At 30.7% G+C, this 18,535-nt stretch overlaps 1 protein-coding gene across 20 annotated transcripts in view; it reads left to right on the top strand.

Annotated features, from left to right (window-relative positions):
* Window positions 1-17,887, top strand: part of LOC143076423 (RIMS-binding protein 2-like) — a 152,966-nt gene extending 135,079 nt beyond the window's left edge. For 13 of the 20 annotated variants that reach the window (XM_076252195.1, XM_076252196.1, XM_076252185.1 and 10 more), the window contains 6 exons: window positions 434-596; window positions 5,506-6,155; window positions 7,442-7,613; window positions 8,166-8,332; window positions 8,731-8,952; window positions 16,880-17,887. In XM_076252195.1, the coding sequence (XP_076108310.1) occupies window positions 434-596; window positions 5,506-6,155; window positions 7,442-7,613; window positions 8,166-8,332; window positions 8,731-8,952; window positions 16,880-17,056 (1,551 nt within the window). In that variant the 3' untranslated portion in view covers window positions 17,057-17,887. Of the gene's footprint in view, window positions 1-433; window positions 597-5,505; window positions 6,156-7,441; window positions 7,614-8,165; window positions 8,333-8,730; window positions 8,953-11,128; window positions 11,167-16,879 lie in introns of all 20 variants that reach the window. The other 7 variants (XM_076252187.1, XM_076252188.1, XM_076252193.1 and 4 more) reach the window with 7 other exon arrangements.
* The last annotated feature ends 648 nt before the right edge of the window (window positions 17,888-18,535 follow it).

The raw sequence follows: 18,535 nt of genomic DNA, 5'->3' as shown, positions 1-18,535 counted from the left end.
CAAGCTTGGTGTAAACTTAAAGGAAGTGAAAATTCCATTCAGCATACAGTTACCAGAAGGTTTTGTCAATGCAGTTGGTTAAGAATGCTTTAAATTCTGAAATTATTGAGCATATTTATTATTGAGATATGAAAACAGACCAAAATGAAAGATTACATGTAATTATTACTTTTTCAGATAATGCTGTATTATGCTTTCAAAATTTTAAATGGAAGTTTGAATTTTGGCAAAATTTATCCTGTGACAATTTTTGCAAAAATAATATTTTTTTTATAAAATCAACAATTTCTTAAGTATATTATAATTATTAAGGTTTTACTTTTTACTTGTGAAAGGGAAACAGCAGCAAACAATCTGCAATAACGTGAGGTATTTAGTTTATTTAATTAGTAAAATATAATCATTCATGAAATGATGATTTCTTTATTTTCAGGATCTTAATGAGGATGATAGCTCCACACCAAGATCCACATCCACACCAAGAGCTATCCATAAGTCTTCACAGCCTTCATCATCAACACCACCTACAATTAAAGTAGATCTAGCCACAAAAGATAGGTCTCGGGCCTCACCAAAAATGAAAATCCCTGCTATAGGTAACCAAAAATCAGATTTAAAAAGGGTTTATGCTTTTATCAACTATAATAATGAACAATAATCAATTAACCAGTTTTCTTATAGAAATGAGTAGATGTGGTCATCAACTAGACAACTCATGACCACAGACCAAATAACATAGAAGCTTGTCCTTGTCCATTTTCAATTCTGTCAGCTGTTGAAGAAGCAAAAATTGCTCAGGTGTGAACAGAAGATACACTAAACTTAACCTGAAATTGGCTTCAATGTTTCTCTGAATACTTATTTTACAATATTTTTGAGTTTTGTTAAATAAAGGCTCATTTTACAATGAAATAGAGTTGATCAATTGTAAGAAATCTTTTAAAAGAAAAGAGAAAACGATTAATTGAATGGACAAAACAACAAAAATGTGATATTCTTCTAATACAAGAAACACACTTTACTGACAACTTAGAAGAATCTTTAAAAAAAGAGTTTAAAGGTGAATTAATCATCAGTAATGGTCAGAGCAATGCTAGAGGGGTATCTATATGGTTAAAAAGTAGGCTTAACTACAAATTTATCGACTATTATAAAGATAAAGATGGACGACTCCTTCTGATAAATATAGAAATTGACGAAAGCATACTTACAATTGCAAACGTTTATGCACCAAATAATAATAGGCTAAGAAACACCTTTTTTAAAACAGTCAAAACTTTTATTGATAAATATAGTCTTGGACAATTGATAATAGGAGGAGATTTTAACGATATTTTATCTGAAAAAGATACAAAAAATAAAAATAGAAGAATAAAATTTGATAAACCAGTCAGTGGACTTAAAACTTTAATTAAATCTTTAAAATTAACAGATATATGGCGTGAAAAAACAGAGATAAAAATCAGTTCACATGGTGTAAAAGAAATAAAACAGAGGCCACAAGAATTGATTACTTGCTTGTTAGTACTGAAATTAAAAAAAATTGCTCCTCTTGTGATATCAGACCAATTGTTATTCAATACACTGACCATAATAGTGTATCTTTAAAATTACAAATATCAAGAAATAATAAAGGACGTGGATACTGGAAATTAAACAGTAGTGTCTTAAATGATGAAATTTACCTAAAAATAATATACAATCTCATTAACAACTATAAAATTAAAGCAAGTGATTCAAAAAATCTAGCTCTTTTATGGGACACTTTTAAAATAGAGGTTCGAGACTGTACAATTCAGTTCTGTAAATTGAAAGCCTTAAACAAAAAAGATTCAATCAATGTATTAGAAAATCAACTTATACAACTAAACAATGAAATTCATAAAAATAACATCAGAGTTAATGAAACAAATACCTACTTGATTGAAAAAATAGAGAAAGTAGAACAAGAGTTAAGAAATTTATATAATGAAAAAGTAAAAGGCAATCAAATTAGATCAAGGGTAAAATGGATTGAAGAGGGAGAAAAAAATACTTCTTACTTCTTAGGTCTTGAAAAAGCCAGGCAGTGCAAAAAAACCATTACTAGATTATATGATGTAAACAATAATATAATTAATGATCAAGAAAAAATACTTAACCTTGAAGTTAACTATTATAAAAATTTATATTCCTCTACTAAACCAGATAGGGAAGATACCATAAAGTACTTTAACGATATTAAAAAATGTCCAAAATTAAGTGATAGTGAAAGTGATATATGTGAAGGAAAAATCACAGTGCAGGAATGCACAGATGCAATATTCAAAATGAAACTAAATAAAGCTCCTGGTCTAGATGGACTTAATGTTGAATTTTACAGAAAATTTTGGGAAAAAATAAAAGATTTTATTGTACCAGTATTCAACTTTTGCCATAAAAAAGGAGAATTGTCAACTTCACAAAAAATTGGAGCAATATCATTAATATATAAAAAAGAAGATCCACTTTCTTAAAATAATTATCGTCCAATAACTCTGTTAAATTATGATGTAAAATTGTTAGCTTATGCACTTGCTCAAAGATTAAAACAAGTTTTACCAAAAATAATTCATACTGACCAAAAAGGTTATATAAAAAATAGATACATAGGTTTCAATATTAGACAAATACAAGATATAATTGATTACTCAGAGAAATTTAAAGTAGATGGAGCCATACTTTTTGTTGATTTTTCCAAGGCATTTGACTCCCTTGAATGGAACTTTATGTCAGAAACTTTAATAAAATTTGGCTTTAAAAGTAGTTTTATAAGATGGATTCAAACAATGTACACGGACATAAAAGGTTGTATACTCAACAATGGATGGGTGTCCAGCAGTTTTAATATTTTTCGCGGAATTCGACAAGGATGTCCAATTTCTTCGTTAGCCTTCGTATTAGTAGTTGAAATTATGGCAATTAAACTAAGACAAGATAATAATCTCAAAGGCTTAGAGGTGATATTAGATGGTAGAAACTGCTCATTAAAAATATGTCAACTTGCAGATGATACAACACTATTTCTTAAATCACCAAAAGATGTAAGTTTAGCAATGAACATAATTGAAACTTTTGGAAGTTTATCAGGATTACAACTTAACCGAAATAAAACAGAAGGATTTTGGTTAGGAAAACTTAAACATAGCAGAGATAAATTTGAAAGCATAAATTGGAAAACAGATAACATTAAAAGTCTTGGCTTTCACTTTGGTTATAACAATCAAGACTGTCAAAAACTAAACACTGATAAACAGCTTAAAAAATGTGAAAAAATTATATCAAACTGGATGAAAAGAAATTTAACATTAATAGGTAAAATAATAGTAGTAAAATCACTAATTCTTCCAAACTTAACTTATATTGCATCAAATATGTACATCCCAAAGGAAATAATACAAAAGTTTAAAACTCTAGTATATAATTTTATATGGAATGGAAAAAAAGATAAAATTAAACGTGCAACCCTTTGTAAAGACTATTTAGAAGGTGGGTTAAAAATGATCGATATAGATTTGTATCTCAAAGCACTTCAATTACGCTGGATTTTAAAACTTAAACAAAATTCTGGTGAAAATTGGTCAATCATACCCCAAGTTTACTTAAACAAATTTGGTAAAAACCTTTTGATATTTCAAATGAACATTAAAAATGTTAATATGTTAGACAAAAAAATATTTAAATCCCTTCCTGAGTTCTATCAGCAATTGATTAAAACTTGGATTAATGTTAAGGGGGGACAGACAAAGACCCCACAAACATTTCTAGACATAAGAAAGCAGATTTTATGGGGTAATCATAACATACAAACAAAAGGAAAATACTTATTATTTACTAAATGGATTGAACAGAATATTTTGTATGTAAATGACATACTTGATGAAAAAGGTCATATATCAGAAAATAAAATATTAACCAAAATAAAAGATAAACACGATTGGATTCGAGAATTATCCTTATTAAAGAAAGCTATTCCAAAACATTGGCAGAATATTTTAAAGCAAGAAAGCTCATTTAAAACAAAAGTAAATATAAAGAATACAAAAAATCTGCAAATACTACTCAATCATAATATTCATCCAGAAATGAGTAATAAAGAAATATATTCAATACTATTTGTCCCCCATAAGCAAGAAAAACCTGTAGGTTTTCTAAAGTGGGAAAGAATCTTTGAAGAAAATTTAAATATAAAATTTAAAAGCACTCTTGATTTTATATTTAATTACCTAGATAACAACAAATTTAAAATGTTTAAATGGAAATTACTCCACTTCATCCTTCCATGCAATGAATTGCTAGTTCAGTGGAAAGTATTAGAAAACAATTCTTGTAATTTTTGCAAAGAAATTGACAACTATAAACATTTTTTTATTACATGCCCGTATAATAATAACTACTGGCAAGAAATAAATAAGCTTTTACTTTATCTTCAAATAGATAGACACATTCTAAAGATAGAAAATTTAATAACTGGCTATAAAATAGCAGATATAAAATATTCTGATATAAATACCCTGATAACAGTTATATTTTTCTCAATATATAAAGCACATTTTGTTTCAAACAAAAAAGAAACAAAGATAGAAATCTATAAAATTTTCAAAAAGGAAATAAACGACATAATAAAATTAAATGCGATAAGAAACATTGAAACCGGGAAAATGTTAATAAAGACGTCAACATATTGTAACCTGTAAGTAAAAGTATTACTGGTTGACAAATTAACATATGCTAATTTCTTTGGCCTAGTCTAAATAATACACCACGAGGTGCCAAAAAAAAAAACGCCTCGCAAATAACCTTTTGATTTGAGTTTGACATTATTCACTCACCTATATGTTTATTTTCATAAATAAACATGATCAAGAATGTAAGCTAGAAAAAATAAATCCTTAATATCACAATATAAAAGAATAAGTTAGGCTAACTCCAATAGGTCTACACTATTAATACACAGGTTACCTGTGAGAAAGTAAACACACATAATATAATAACAAAACGGTACGGCGTAGAACCGTAACTTTTCCCGATTTGTAAACAGACACAGACAAACAAAAATTAAAAATGAATGAATCTATTTGTATTGATGTTTATTTATATAATGTATTATGTTTAATTGTAAAATACTAACATTAATATACTATTTTATTATATATTCTCCCTGGATGTATAGTAATTGATATACAGGGATACTTAGCCTAATGCTGTAAGCTAGGTAAATTGTTAAACAGCATTTAGTGCAATAAAGATGATTTAATTGTTTCAAAAAAAAAAAAAAAAAGAAATCTTTTAGTAGAGGAATCATGACTTCTGCATAATTTTTTAACAATGCACCAGCAATCATTTTCCCCCTAAAATCTTTTAGATTAATTATAGGTTATCTTGTGAAATTGTATTACCTTCTGAAAAAGATACATTTTCGAAACAATTATAAACATAATTTCAGTAGCGAATTTCATGCATAAAAAGATTATTTTCCCTTTTCAGAAATTACAAGAGACAGTAGTTCAGAGAGAGGAAATTCATTAGAAGTGTCAGAGGATGAAACAGACCTTGATAATAGTTCAAAGGGTAAAAGTCCTACTAAAAAACAACATGAATCTCCCAAAGCTACAAAACATTCTCCTAGAGATAGAAGTGATATTGATCATGTGGATAGTGAAAGTACTTCAAATATCGATACTAAATTTAGTGACGAAAATATCAGAAAAAGTGTGGATAAAAATATACCCCCAAGTGATCACTCACAGACAAATGGTTATCAAAGTTTAGACAGTAGTTTTGATAGCAGTCGGACGATAACGAGTAAAAATAACTCACCCCGTTCAATTTCAAATACGCCTAGAAAACAACCTACAAATGGGACACAAAGTGGCCATGACGCAAATGCTAATAAAGTGATACGGGAAAATAGTCCAGTACGGACAGTAAAACGTGACGATATTCCACCACTGGATTTAAACGGGTGTGACGATAGGAGTGATGTGGATTCTATCAGTGGAGAAATAAATCCACCTATTGACGATAATAGGATACGATTATTTGTGGCGTTATTTGATTACGATCCAGAATCAATGTCACCCAATACTGATGCATTAGATGAGGAACTTCCATTTAAAGAAGGGCAGATAATTAAGGTAAAAAACGGAAAAATTTGAATGAAATTTTTTAAAACATATATTTTCAAGATATTTAAGACCCTTGGATGTTTGTTAATTGAGTTTAAAATTAGTTCAAGGAATTCAGTTACAGCAAATTCAAAATTTTTTTAGTGCATTTATTATTGTGTTTGTCGAACAGTACAGGGTAAATATTTGTTAAAAAAGAAATAGATAAAATGAGATGTAGAATATAAACATCATTGAGACAGCAACCCAAACAGCAATAAATAATATGTTGAAGATGATATATTTTGTGTGTAAGTGTGACCATAAAGATCTCTATTTCAATGGCATTCAACTTGCTTTGCAACATAACTAACTGTATTTTTTTATTTTCAGGTAAAATCAAAATTTAATCCTCAGAAAATGAATTAAGAAATATTACATATATCATGTGTACATAATTTTATAATAGTGCTATATAGTTTTAGAATTTAAAACATACACTTTATACACTTGACAAATATATTTACACAACTTTTTTAAGATTAGTTTGAATATTAGCTTATATGCAAATGGCTTAAATTCTATAGGATTATTTAGATTTTTTTGTAAGCCAGGTAGTTTTCTCACTCAGAATACACAAATGTAACTTAGTTTATTTAGTGTAAAATATTCATTTATTCTACAAAAACAGCTAAATCACAATACCAGCCTTCACAAATTTTTTTTTTTTTTTAGTCCACATTGCTGAAGCCAAATGTTTTAAAAAAAATTTAAATTTTAGTTGGATCCTGTTGGCTTGTAGAGAAGAATTTCACTGATGAGTCTTTTGTAGTCGAAACGCGCGTTTGGCGTATATTCAAAATTTAGTCCTGGTATCTATAATGAGTTTATTTACAAGTGTGTAAGCAATTTTACAAGCCAATGCTGTAGGACTTGTGTTTAAGCATGAAGACTGCTATACAACTAATTATACATTCTTCTGTTCATACAATAAGGATTACCTCCCTTTGAAGTCAGAAGATGTGATTTCTCATCACCATGATAGGAGAAAGTGTACCTCTATATCCTATTCCTAAAAATGTCCATTTTGAAATTATATAACTTACATTGAAATTATGGCCCATAATAGTAATTAATGTCTAATTGTGTACTTTATAATTGATAATAAAATGAAGAACTTTTAATTAAGTTACCATGGTGATGGCCCTTATTTTCAGATGGTTCATTGTTTGGGACTTGGTAAAAAAGGGATGTGTGTTCTAACCTCTTGGTTTATAAGAGTTCTGTTTGAAGTAACTATTTTATTTCTGTTTCAGATATTTGGTGATAAAGATGCAGACGGGTTTTATCGTGGGGAATCTAATGGCCGAGCAGGTTATGTGCCCTGTAATATGGTTTCTGAAGTTCAGGTTGATGACGACGAGTTAGCTGACCAGCTACTCAAAGAGAGTCAAGGAACTACATTTAACATTAATGCTCAATTAATAGGTAAGGCCTCAGAGAGTCAAAGAACTACATTTAACATAATTGCTTAATTAATAGGTGAGGCATGCATAATAAGGCTTGAGGATTTAGGCTGGAAAAATTCAAAATAAAAACATTTTCGCCAAGGATGTATATTCAATAGATAATGTTTATCACTTTTTTACCGAATTTGTCTTTGATCTGACCCAATTATCATTTCTAAAAACTAAGGGTGCAAGTTCCGTTGTGAATGAAATAAACAATAACATCATAGGTTAAATAGCAAAAGACAGATTATCATTGGTCATCTCAACTCTATTGCTTTTCTCACTTTTGCCATACCAGCTCAAGCAAGAAAATTAGTCTCGTTGAAATGATCAAGATAATCTATAAAAGATGCCTAAATATTGGCTAAAAATAACAAAAGACATCGTAATTTTACCAATGATACATCTCAGTTGTAAACCTGAACAGTTTCAGTGACATTTTCCAACACTTCCTCATCCTGAATATGCATGAAATATTTGCCACTGAACATCAATAAAATTATAAATCACTTAAATGTTTATTTTCCAGGTAATCATGGTAATGATCATTTTATAAAGCCAGTAAAAAGTTCTGATGAACTATCCTCCACTAGTCCCAGTAGTATGTTACCCGTCTATGACTCAGAGAACTTGAGACGTATGGTAGCTTTATATGATTACGATCCACAGGAACTCTCACCCAATGTAGATGCTGAGGTAATTAGATTTTTTCCATAACAAGACTTAGAAATACTGTAAATTCAGAAATTATTGCTATGTTTTTATAATTTCAATCATTGCGACAGGGTTTTAATCGCAATAATTAAATATTGCTTTTTGCATATATTTTTTATATGAGTTAAACAGGTTTTTTTTCTCAATCACGGAAATTTAAAATTACATTTAAGTCTAGAATGTCAAATCACAATAACAAATGCATGCATAATTTCCGAATTTGTATATAAGTCTTAGAAACAGCTAGAAAATACAATAAACAATTTGTAAATTTATTGTGTCCGATAGGCTCTTTAGGAGATTTTTTTGTATTTTTTGTATTTCATTGGTAACTACACCTATCTTTTAAAATGTACATTATTTAGATATTTCTATTTCAGGTTGAACTTTCATTTAAAGTAGGGGACATAATCATGGTTTATGGTGAAATGGATGATGATGGCTTTTTCATGGGAGAACACAATGGAAAACGCGGTCTGGTTCCTTCTAACTTCCTCCAGGAGGCATTGCTGACGGATGATGAAGCCATGGAGAGTGCTAGCGTTGTTTCACCAGCCAGGTCAGGAGAAAGTCTCGCCACTCTGTCTCGCCAGTCAGATACAGTAAGAGATCCTACATTCCCCATGCATGTTTAGTGTTGTCAAATTATTGTTGATTTGTTTTGATTTCACTGTTTTTGGTTGCAACGTTGCACTTTAGCACCTTCTGTTTGCCAACAAAACTTGTTTTTATTCTAAATCTCCTTGCAAACCCTTTCTTCTACTCTTTGATCCTGGTGAAAATCATTTATTCATTTTCTGATTGTTTGATTGTGAATTATTTAGTAACCTTATGAATATTTAATCCATATTAAGGACAATTTATTCTCTAATTTTAGTAATTTGAAATTTTTTAAATGAATAATTTACTTGAATTTCAATTGATGTTTTCCACTAATGTTCTGATGTTGTTTTTAATTAATATTTCAAAAGGTAATGTAATTTTTAACGTTTTATTGTATCACAATAATTATATAAACTTGTGAATAATTAATTTGTCATTCAATTGTTGACTTTCATGAATGGTAATATTGAAAAAAAGCAAACATTTGTCGAACTGTTTAATTGATATATGAATTTTATAGCAAAGATATTTTTCAAAGTCTTAATTGTATGAACTCTAACTGCATAATTCAAAGTCAATTTAGAAAAAGGGGTTTGCAAGTTTTGCTAACAGTGGCCTACAGTAAAATGTGGTTTTCTCTGAACATGGCATGCTGTAATGTGTGATCCTTACTACAATGATTGGTTTTCTTCTTATATTTTAAGTTATACTTGTATATGTGTAAATTAATCTCACACTTTGTTTGAACACTTTCAGCATGAAACCAACTTGATAGTGTATATATACTAAGGCTACTTTTACAGAATGAATTTTCATTCTACAACTTATAATATTTGTAAAAGTGGCGTATTCAGAAATTTTCATAAGGGGGAAGGCAGAGGTAATTACTGTTCTAAGAGGGGGCAGTAGTGTTTCAGTGATTCTCTATAGGATCAACCAAATTTTTCCCATAAAAGGGGGGATCCGCCTATGTTCAAGAAAATATCTTAAGATCATATAGTTTTTAGTTAAAAGGCTTCTGCAAACCTTCAAAATCCTTTTTCAATGAAAAATCTTACTTAGTTAAAAGGCTTCTGCAAACCTTCCTAATCCTTTGTCAATGAAAAATCTTTGCTAATTTGTTGAGTAAAAGGTGTTTGAAGATAACACTCAGTATACATTGTCAGAGGGTTAAAACATTTACCAATGAACCTGGATTGTTATTTCTATCAGTTATATTGTTTTTTTCTGTAATGTTTCTAATTATTTAAAAGAATATACCGTGTTAGAGTTTTAGATTACAATTTTATTTCTACCAAACAAATGAAATACTATAGAATCAAATTTCACTTCTCATCACTTACATCTTTGAGCATATTTCTTGTACAAATTGAACTTATTTTCAAAATTTTTTTTTTTTTCAAACAATATACATTGTATTCAAAAATGCCAGCTTTTTTAAACATGTTTAATTTTTAGTACCATTTCAAAGCTAATATTTTTACGCCCCATTTATGGGCATTATGTTTTCTGGTCTGTACCTCTGTTTATCTTTGGTTAATTTGTTAATTATTTAGTGCTTTTTTCGCCATTTTGAATCATTAAAGCTTGCCGAATAAATTATTTATTCTTTATTTTCATGTTTTCAAAATTTCTTAATTTGGGTTTCAATTGTTATTTATATCACAAATCACAGAACACATATCTATATATGATTCAATTATTTGCACAAAAGGTGTGTCTAAATTTTAGAGATAAATGCACTAGCTCACTCACTTTTTAAAATTGTTTATTTTTTGTATATTTCATATTTCTGAACAGATACAATAAAAAAATGAATATTCAAGATACATTTACGGCCAAAATAAGAACAACCTCATACATGTCAAAGTTGTTTTTTTGGAGTTTTTTTTTCTCTTCTTTTTCTGATAAATGCATTTTGGTCATAGATCAATCGATTGTCGAATTTTTATCATGATAAGGAAAATATATTTTGTACATTTCAAATTTTAGTAGGAATGATAGAGTGTAAATATTTAATGAAGATGGTCTAAAAATAATTTTCAGTTATTTGCTATGCATTGAAAATTTTCATTGAATTCAATTGTGATAGTGATGAGAAATGGAAAATATATTTAAGTAATTTGATTCAGATTATTAGAAACAACATGGTATATTTATTGTTTGTTTTTCCAGACCCCTGTGATATCACCATGACAACAGCCGTCCCCTAGGTAACGGTTGCTCAGTAAAAATAATTGCACACTTTTAACCATTTCCAAAACTGAACATGTTTGCGTGCTTTAGCTATGTCAATGCTGCCTATAATTTAATGTTAGATAGTTTTGGAAATGGTTTACAGTTTTAGAGTTGCTGAAATGTTTGTTGATGACTAAAATTGTATGTACATCTTTTAAAATTTTTGATAACAAATATGACTTTTAAATTATACCTAGATGTCACATATACAACAATTTTATTTAATTAGTATCTTTATTAACCAAATTATGTTTTAGTCATGAATGTTGATTTTATTCAAAAACAATTTCCACTATTTGGATGTATAAAATCATGTGTTAAACTGCATCTTCAAACAATATTTGTAAATTGTAGAAAAATATTAAATTTACTATAACTCACTATGAAACAAATATTGGCGAGTCTTTTTCTCAATTAAAAATTAATACTTTCAAAGCAATAAGCATTTCAGCAAAAACAACAATTGCATGAGCATTAAAAGAGATTGCATGAACTTTGCACACTTTTGCACTAAATGATTGGCGTTTCCAAGCAGTGCTTCAAAATGGCAGAAGGGAAATTTTATACATGTTAGCTATATTACTACCTATGATAATTAAACTGTATACATGTTAGCTATATACTACCAGTGATAATTGAACAAGTGCTGAAACTAATTACCGGTATGTAGAAAACATGTTGTAAAATGAATACATTCTACAGTCATAAACTAAATGCACCCAGTTTAAAAAATACCATTGTTAGTTCATTATTTGCTGACAGACAAGGAGGATATGAGCTACTTGTTGTATCCATGTCCACAATATGATTGAAAAATTGTAATTTAAGATAAATGAAAAGAATAGGTGTCAAACAACTGAATACGTATTTAATCTTACTGTAAGAATAATTGACCAAGAGTAAAATGTATAAATGTGAATCTTTCATCAGATAGTGAACTTCTAATGCTATTTTAAAACCGAGTAACGGAGTTTACTGTAACAGACTATAAAGAGTTAAGTAAGGAGTATTTGAGAAGTGGTATAGTAAGCTCTACCAAAGATTGAGTTAGAGTTCTTGTAGCACATAGCACTCTTTCTATTTTACACTAGTGACACACGAGTCAACTGACACTCCTCTTATTTTACACTAGTGACACAAGATACACTTTGTTCCCTTTCTGATTTACTGCCATTTTAAAAGACAGTAAAAGATAACACACAGACTTGATTGGTATTTGTCAGTTTGGAAGTACAAATCTTCTCCCTATTTGATAAACACAAGTGTTGAAAACGGAAAACATTTGACACAGACTTAGAATTGGCTTTGGTATGATTATTACTATGATATTAAAATGGTCATGAAACAGTTGGTGGGAGATGTATAAAAAAAAAAATAGTCACAAGTAAAAGAATATTAAAAACACACCATGACATTGTGTAATTATTATTATTTTTTATGTTTTGGGGTGGGGGGATTGAAGGTTGACATATGCTCTTTACCCCACCCCACCCCCACCTCACTGGATAGGGATGTTAGTAGCATTCAAACTGAATATATTTTGTCAACACAGTTATCTGTCCTTAACTTAATTGCTCAGAGTAGGTAGTACTATCCCCCCAGCAGAGTAAGGGAGATAATCATATATTTTAATCTGCAACTTGCTTAGTAATTAAGGAACTAAATTTTATTGAACTTCCCCTTCTTCAATTTTAGTTGGACAACTGTAGAAAACTCTGACGACAACAGTAGCATGAATACAGATGAAATAAAACAAATTTTCAACCCTACTTTTAGATCTAAAACACTCATACAAATGCTCAGAAACTCATTCCAATCACTTTTAAAAGGACATCGCTCACTTAGTGATGAGGAAATGAAATGATAAGAAAAGAGGAGGTATTTTTTAGAAATTTGGGTTTTTTGGTTTTGGTTAGAACTTTTATTCTGTAGGCTAAGCTTTTGAAATTAACCATATTTTTTTTTGTGTAAAAAAGAAGATGTGGTATGATTGCCCATGAGAACAGAACATGCCAAACAGAAAACAGATACCAAATGACACAGAAATTATTAACTATAGGTCACCATAAAGCCTTCAATAATGAACCAAGCACATACAGCAGTCAGCTATAAAATAGAGTATGTTTTTTAAAACTATAAAAGGCCCTGAGATCACTTATGACCAATCATTTGCTGAGAACAGATTTTTCACAAGTGAGGAGAAATATTTTTCTGACACCGACCAAGAAATGTGACAATAATACTAAAACGAGAGAAAACAGCATAACAACATAACAACTGACAAATGGAAATAAACACCTGACTCCTATTTACTACAAATGTAGAACTTTTCCCGTTTAGTACTTTTGATTTAGAATTTCAACAAGAAATTGTGTGAAATAGGCAAAAAATAGAGTCTTAATTTTTGTTATGGTTTTTCTTCTTTAGTGAAAAAGGTGAGATATTTGTTGAAAATGTGTGAATTTTGTTAGAATGGCTAGTTGGTTGGTGTTTTATTTACATTCTTTGAAGTGGCATTTTTTCAAATTTTTTAGACATATTACACATTTTTAATGAAAATTGTTGCAATGCTTTCTTTGTGGGAAGCGTGTGTGTGTGATTAATTAAGTGTTTGATTCTTAATTTAGAAGAGGAAAATTTGTTTATATTCAAATTAAAACTTTTGTGCACTTAATTTTGTAATAATTACAATTGTATACCTAACTGCTTTGAAGCACATTTTTTTTTTGTTAATTCGATCAGGCCTTGGAATTCCTTTTAAATTTTCAAAAACATAAAGAATATAATAAAAAAAACACATTTTTAACTTTGTTAAGAGAATAAAAAAGCAGAAAGAAATCTGGAATTTTTTGAAGTTTTGGTAGTATCTTTTATAACTAGAGTTAATTCCCTACTGAAACTTCAAACTCAACTGCAGCCTTGATCAGTAACAATCCACACATTTATCCACACAGTTCAATAAATTTCTGTGAAAGAGAGGTGAAAGATGCTGAAGGGATCAAACTCACGAGTAGAAAACGAATTGACAACGCCATGGCAAAAAATGAAAAACAACCAGTATACAAAATACAAGATAGAAAACTTTTAACTGAACAGCAGAACCCTACTAAAACCTAATGTGATATCAGTAGCTCTTGGAGGATAAGCAGATCTTGCTGTACATGTGTCATCTGTTCTTGTGTGATATCAGTAGCTCTTGAAGGATAAACAGATCTTGCTGTACATGTGGCATCTGTTCTAGTGTGATATCAGTAGCTCTTGAAGGATAAGCAGATCTTGCTGTACATGTGGCATCTGTTCTTGTGAGATATCATTAGTTCTTGAAGGATAAGCAGATCTTGCTGTACATGTGGCATCTGTTCTTGTGTGATATCAGTAGCTCTTGGAGGATAAGCAGATCTTGCTGTACATGTGTCATCTGTTCTTGTGTGATATCAGTAGCTCTTGAAGGATAAACAGATCTTGCTGTACATGTGGCATCTGTTCTAGTGTGATATCAGTAGCTCTTGAAGGATAAGCAGATCTTGCTGTACATGTGGCATCTGTTCTTGTGAGATATCATTAGCTCTTGAAGGATAAGCAGATCTTGCTGTACATGTGGCATCTGTTCTTGTGTGATATCAGTAGCTCTTGGAGGATAAGCAGATCTTGCTGTACATGTGTCATCTGTTCTTGTGTGATATCAGTAGCTCTTGAAGGATAAGCAGATCTTGCTGTACATGTGGCATCTGTTCTAGTGTGATATCAGTAGCTCTTGAAGGATAAGCAGATCTTGCTGTACATGTGGCATCTGTTCTTGTGAGATATCATTAGTTCTTGAAGGATAAGCAGATCTTGCTGTACATGTGGCATCTGTTCTTGTGTGATATCGGTAGCTCTTGAAGGATAAGCAGATCTTGCTGTACATGTGGCATCTGTTCTTGTGAGATATCATTAGTTCTTGAAGGATAAGCAGATCTTGCTGTACATGTGTCATCTGTTCTTGTGTGATATCAGTAGCTCTTGAAGGATAAGCAGATCTTGCTGTACATGTGGCATCTGTTCTTGTGTGATATCGGTAGCTCTTGAAGGATAAGCAGATCTTGCTGTACATGTGGCATCTGTTCTTGTGTGATATCGGTAGCTCTTGAAGGATAAGCAGATCTTGCTGTTCATGTGGCATCTGTTCTAGTGTGATATCAGTAGCTCTTGAAGGATAAGCAGATCTTGCTGTACATGTGGCATCTGTTCTTGTGAGATATCATTAGTTCTTGAAGGATAAGCAGATCTTGCTGTACATGTGGCATCTGTTCTTGTGTGATATCGGTAGCTCTTGAAGGATAAGCAGATCTTGCTGTTCATGTGGCATCTGTTCTTGTGTGATATCGGTAGCTCTTGAAGGATAAGCAGATCTTGCTGTACATGTGTCATCTGTTCTTGTGTGATATCAGTAGCTCTTGAAGGATAAGCAGATCTTACTGTACATGTGGCATCTGTTCTTGTGTGATATCAGTAGCTCTTGAAGGATAAACAGATCTTGCTGTACATGTGGCATCTGTTCTTGTGAGATATCAGTAGCTCTTGAAGGATAAGCAGATCTTGCTGTACATGTGGCATCTGTTCTTGTATGATATCAGTAGCTCTTGAAGGATAAACAGATCTTGCTGTACATGTGGCATCTGTTCTTGTGTGATATCAGTAGCTCTTGAAGGATAAGCAGATCTTGCTGAACATGTGGCATCTGTTCTTGTGTGATATCAGTAGCTCTTGAAGGATACGCAGATCTTGCTGTACATGTGGCATCTGTTCTTGTGTGATATCAGTAGCTCTTGAAGGATAAGCAGATCTTGCTGTACATGTGGCATCTGTTCTTGTGTGATATCAGTAGCTCTTGAAGGATAAGCAGATCTTACTGTACATGTGGCATCTGTTCTTGTGTGATATCAGAAGCTCTTGAAGGATAAGCAGATCTTGCTGTACATGTGGCATATGTTCTTGTGTGATATCAGTAGCTCTTGAAGGATAAGCAGATCTTACTGTACATGTGGCATCTGTTCTTGTGTGATATCAGTAGCTCTTGAAGGATAAGCAGATCTTACTGTACATGTGGCATCTGTTCTTGTGTGATATCAGTAGCTCTTGAAGGATAAGCAGATCTTGCTGTACATGTGGCATATGTTCTTTTGTGATATCAGTAGCTCTTGAAGGATAAGCAGATCTTGCTGTACATGTGGCATCTGTTCTTGTGTGATATTAGTAGCTCTTGAAGGATAAGCAGATATTGCTGTATATGTGGCATCTGTTCTTGTGAGATATCAGTAGCTCTTGAAGGATAAGCAGATATTGCTGTACGTGTGGCATCTGTTGTGTTGCTCATGTAAATCATAAGGCTTGTCCCAATGTATTTCCATCAATGCTAATGTTTTTCTATATATCTTTGTCTTTTGCTGTACATCTGTGAAAACAAGTGTATAATGTCCTTAAAAATTCTTAAAATTTGGATTGCAATAAGAGTTACAAGTATTGTTAAAATTCTAATTAATTTTTTTCAACATTTTTATATTTTCTGATAGAATGAAATTTCTTTTTACTTTTATTCATTATTTTTCAAATTGAATAGTAAAAGTCTCTCATAATCGTACACAATATTTGTTTTAAGATACACAAATAAATCTTTTTAATTTATGTTTTATTGTTATTTTATTTCAGCAGACACAGAGGGTGGGATCACATGCCCCAGTGGAGTCTCTACCACAGGATAGGGTAGATAACTCTAATCAGAAAACTGATTCCCGGTCTACTACACCAGATGAAGTCAAGCAGAAACGCAAAGGAAGCAGCTTCTTATCAAAAGGAAAAAATATTTTCAAAAAGTTAACAAGATAACATACACAAAAATGTATAGATCAATTTCAATTTATCTTCAGCCCAGTGTAATTGTATTAGGAAAACAAATGCAAATTCTAAAGTTAATATTTCAGTATTAAGTGGTTTTCATTTTTTAATTATTTTGAAGGGTGCAGACCTGAATCAAAGTTTTAAAAGCTTATTTTTACAGTTAAAAGAATGCCATGAATGATTTAAATGACCCCTGGCTAAAAATGGAAAAAGGTCTCAGCATCACTGAAAAGACTTTTCTTGTCGGAATGAGCCTCTGATGCCATAAATGTTATCAGTGTTCAAGGGACAAAAAATATAAAGTTACCAAATATTTTTTTTTTATATTACACTGGGTTGATTCTAGGGTTTACTACAGAGCTTTCATTGGAAAATATTTACTGTACAATTTAACATATGTAAAAGTTAAGGTTATTTATAAAGGCTATAAGTTTATTTATCTACTTGCTGACAGCCATTATTTTTAAATTGCTAAAACTTTAAAATCACTATCTTTGAAATGCATATATAATATTTAGTAAACTCTTAAATTTATTAGATATTTTTAAAAACTGATGAAAGAAAATCATGTGATTTTTATATGTTATAAATTATAAAGTTTGACAACAAATGATTTTTTTTAGTATTTTGTTAACAAAAATAGATAATCAAAATTATGTTTACATGACTGTGTTGTGAACTGTCTGGTTGTGATATATAATGTATTTATTTAAAAATTATCAGTTACATTCCTCATTCCAATAGTAAAGATTTTTTCACCAACTTATTTAGAATAAAATGGAAAAAGATTTATGGTCTAGTCTTTGATAAACAAATAAGCCTATAGATAATTGGTATCCTAGATCCTGTTCTGATGGAAAACAAATAACCACTGGGGCCATTAGTGTTAAATATAAAATATTTAGGCTACACCCTGTTTGACTGTTTCTGGCCCATTTTAAGAAAAGTAGCTAAATCTGAAATTTTTAAAATAAATACCTTTTTTATATGATAAGAATTGGAGATCAATTTTTATACGCCCGTCAAAATTTTGACGGGACGTATTATGGTATACAAATGTCCGGTGTCCGTCCGTCTGTCCGTCTGTCCGTCCGTCCGTCCGTCTGTCCGGCGTAAACATGTCGCACCGTAACTTGAGAACGACTTATCCAAATTTCATGAAACTTAATATAGTTGTTTCTTATGATGGTCAAATGATCTGTATACTTTTTGGTGAAAATAAGATTTAAACTTTTTGAGTTACGGCACTTTGTAACTAAAACAGGGGTGTGTTTTTTTTCACATGTCGCGCCGTATCTCAAAAACGTTTCTTAATTTTTGCTTAAAACTTTACACACCTCTTAGTTATATTAATTTTAATATCTGTATACTTTTTGGTGATGATTCAAAATTTCATTTTTGAGTTTTTGAGTATTTTGTAAAAAAGGGGGAGGGTTTTTTTACATGTCGCGCCGTATCTCAAAAACG

This window comes from Mytilus galloprovincialis, chromosome 5, assembly GCF_965363235.1.
Source record: "Mytilus galloprovincialis chromosome 5, xbMytGall1.hap1.1, whole genome shotgun sequence".
Lineage (NCBI taxonomy): Eukaryota > Metazoa > Mollusca > Bivalvia > Mytilida > Mytilidae > Mytilus > Mytilus galloprovincialis.
Note: the sequence above shows the minus strand (reverse complement) of the source record. Positions and strands in the feature narration are given on the sequence as shown.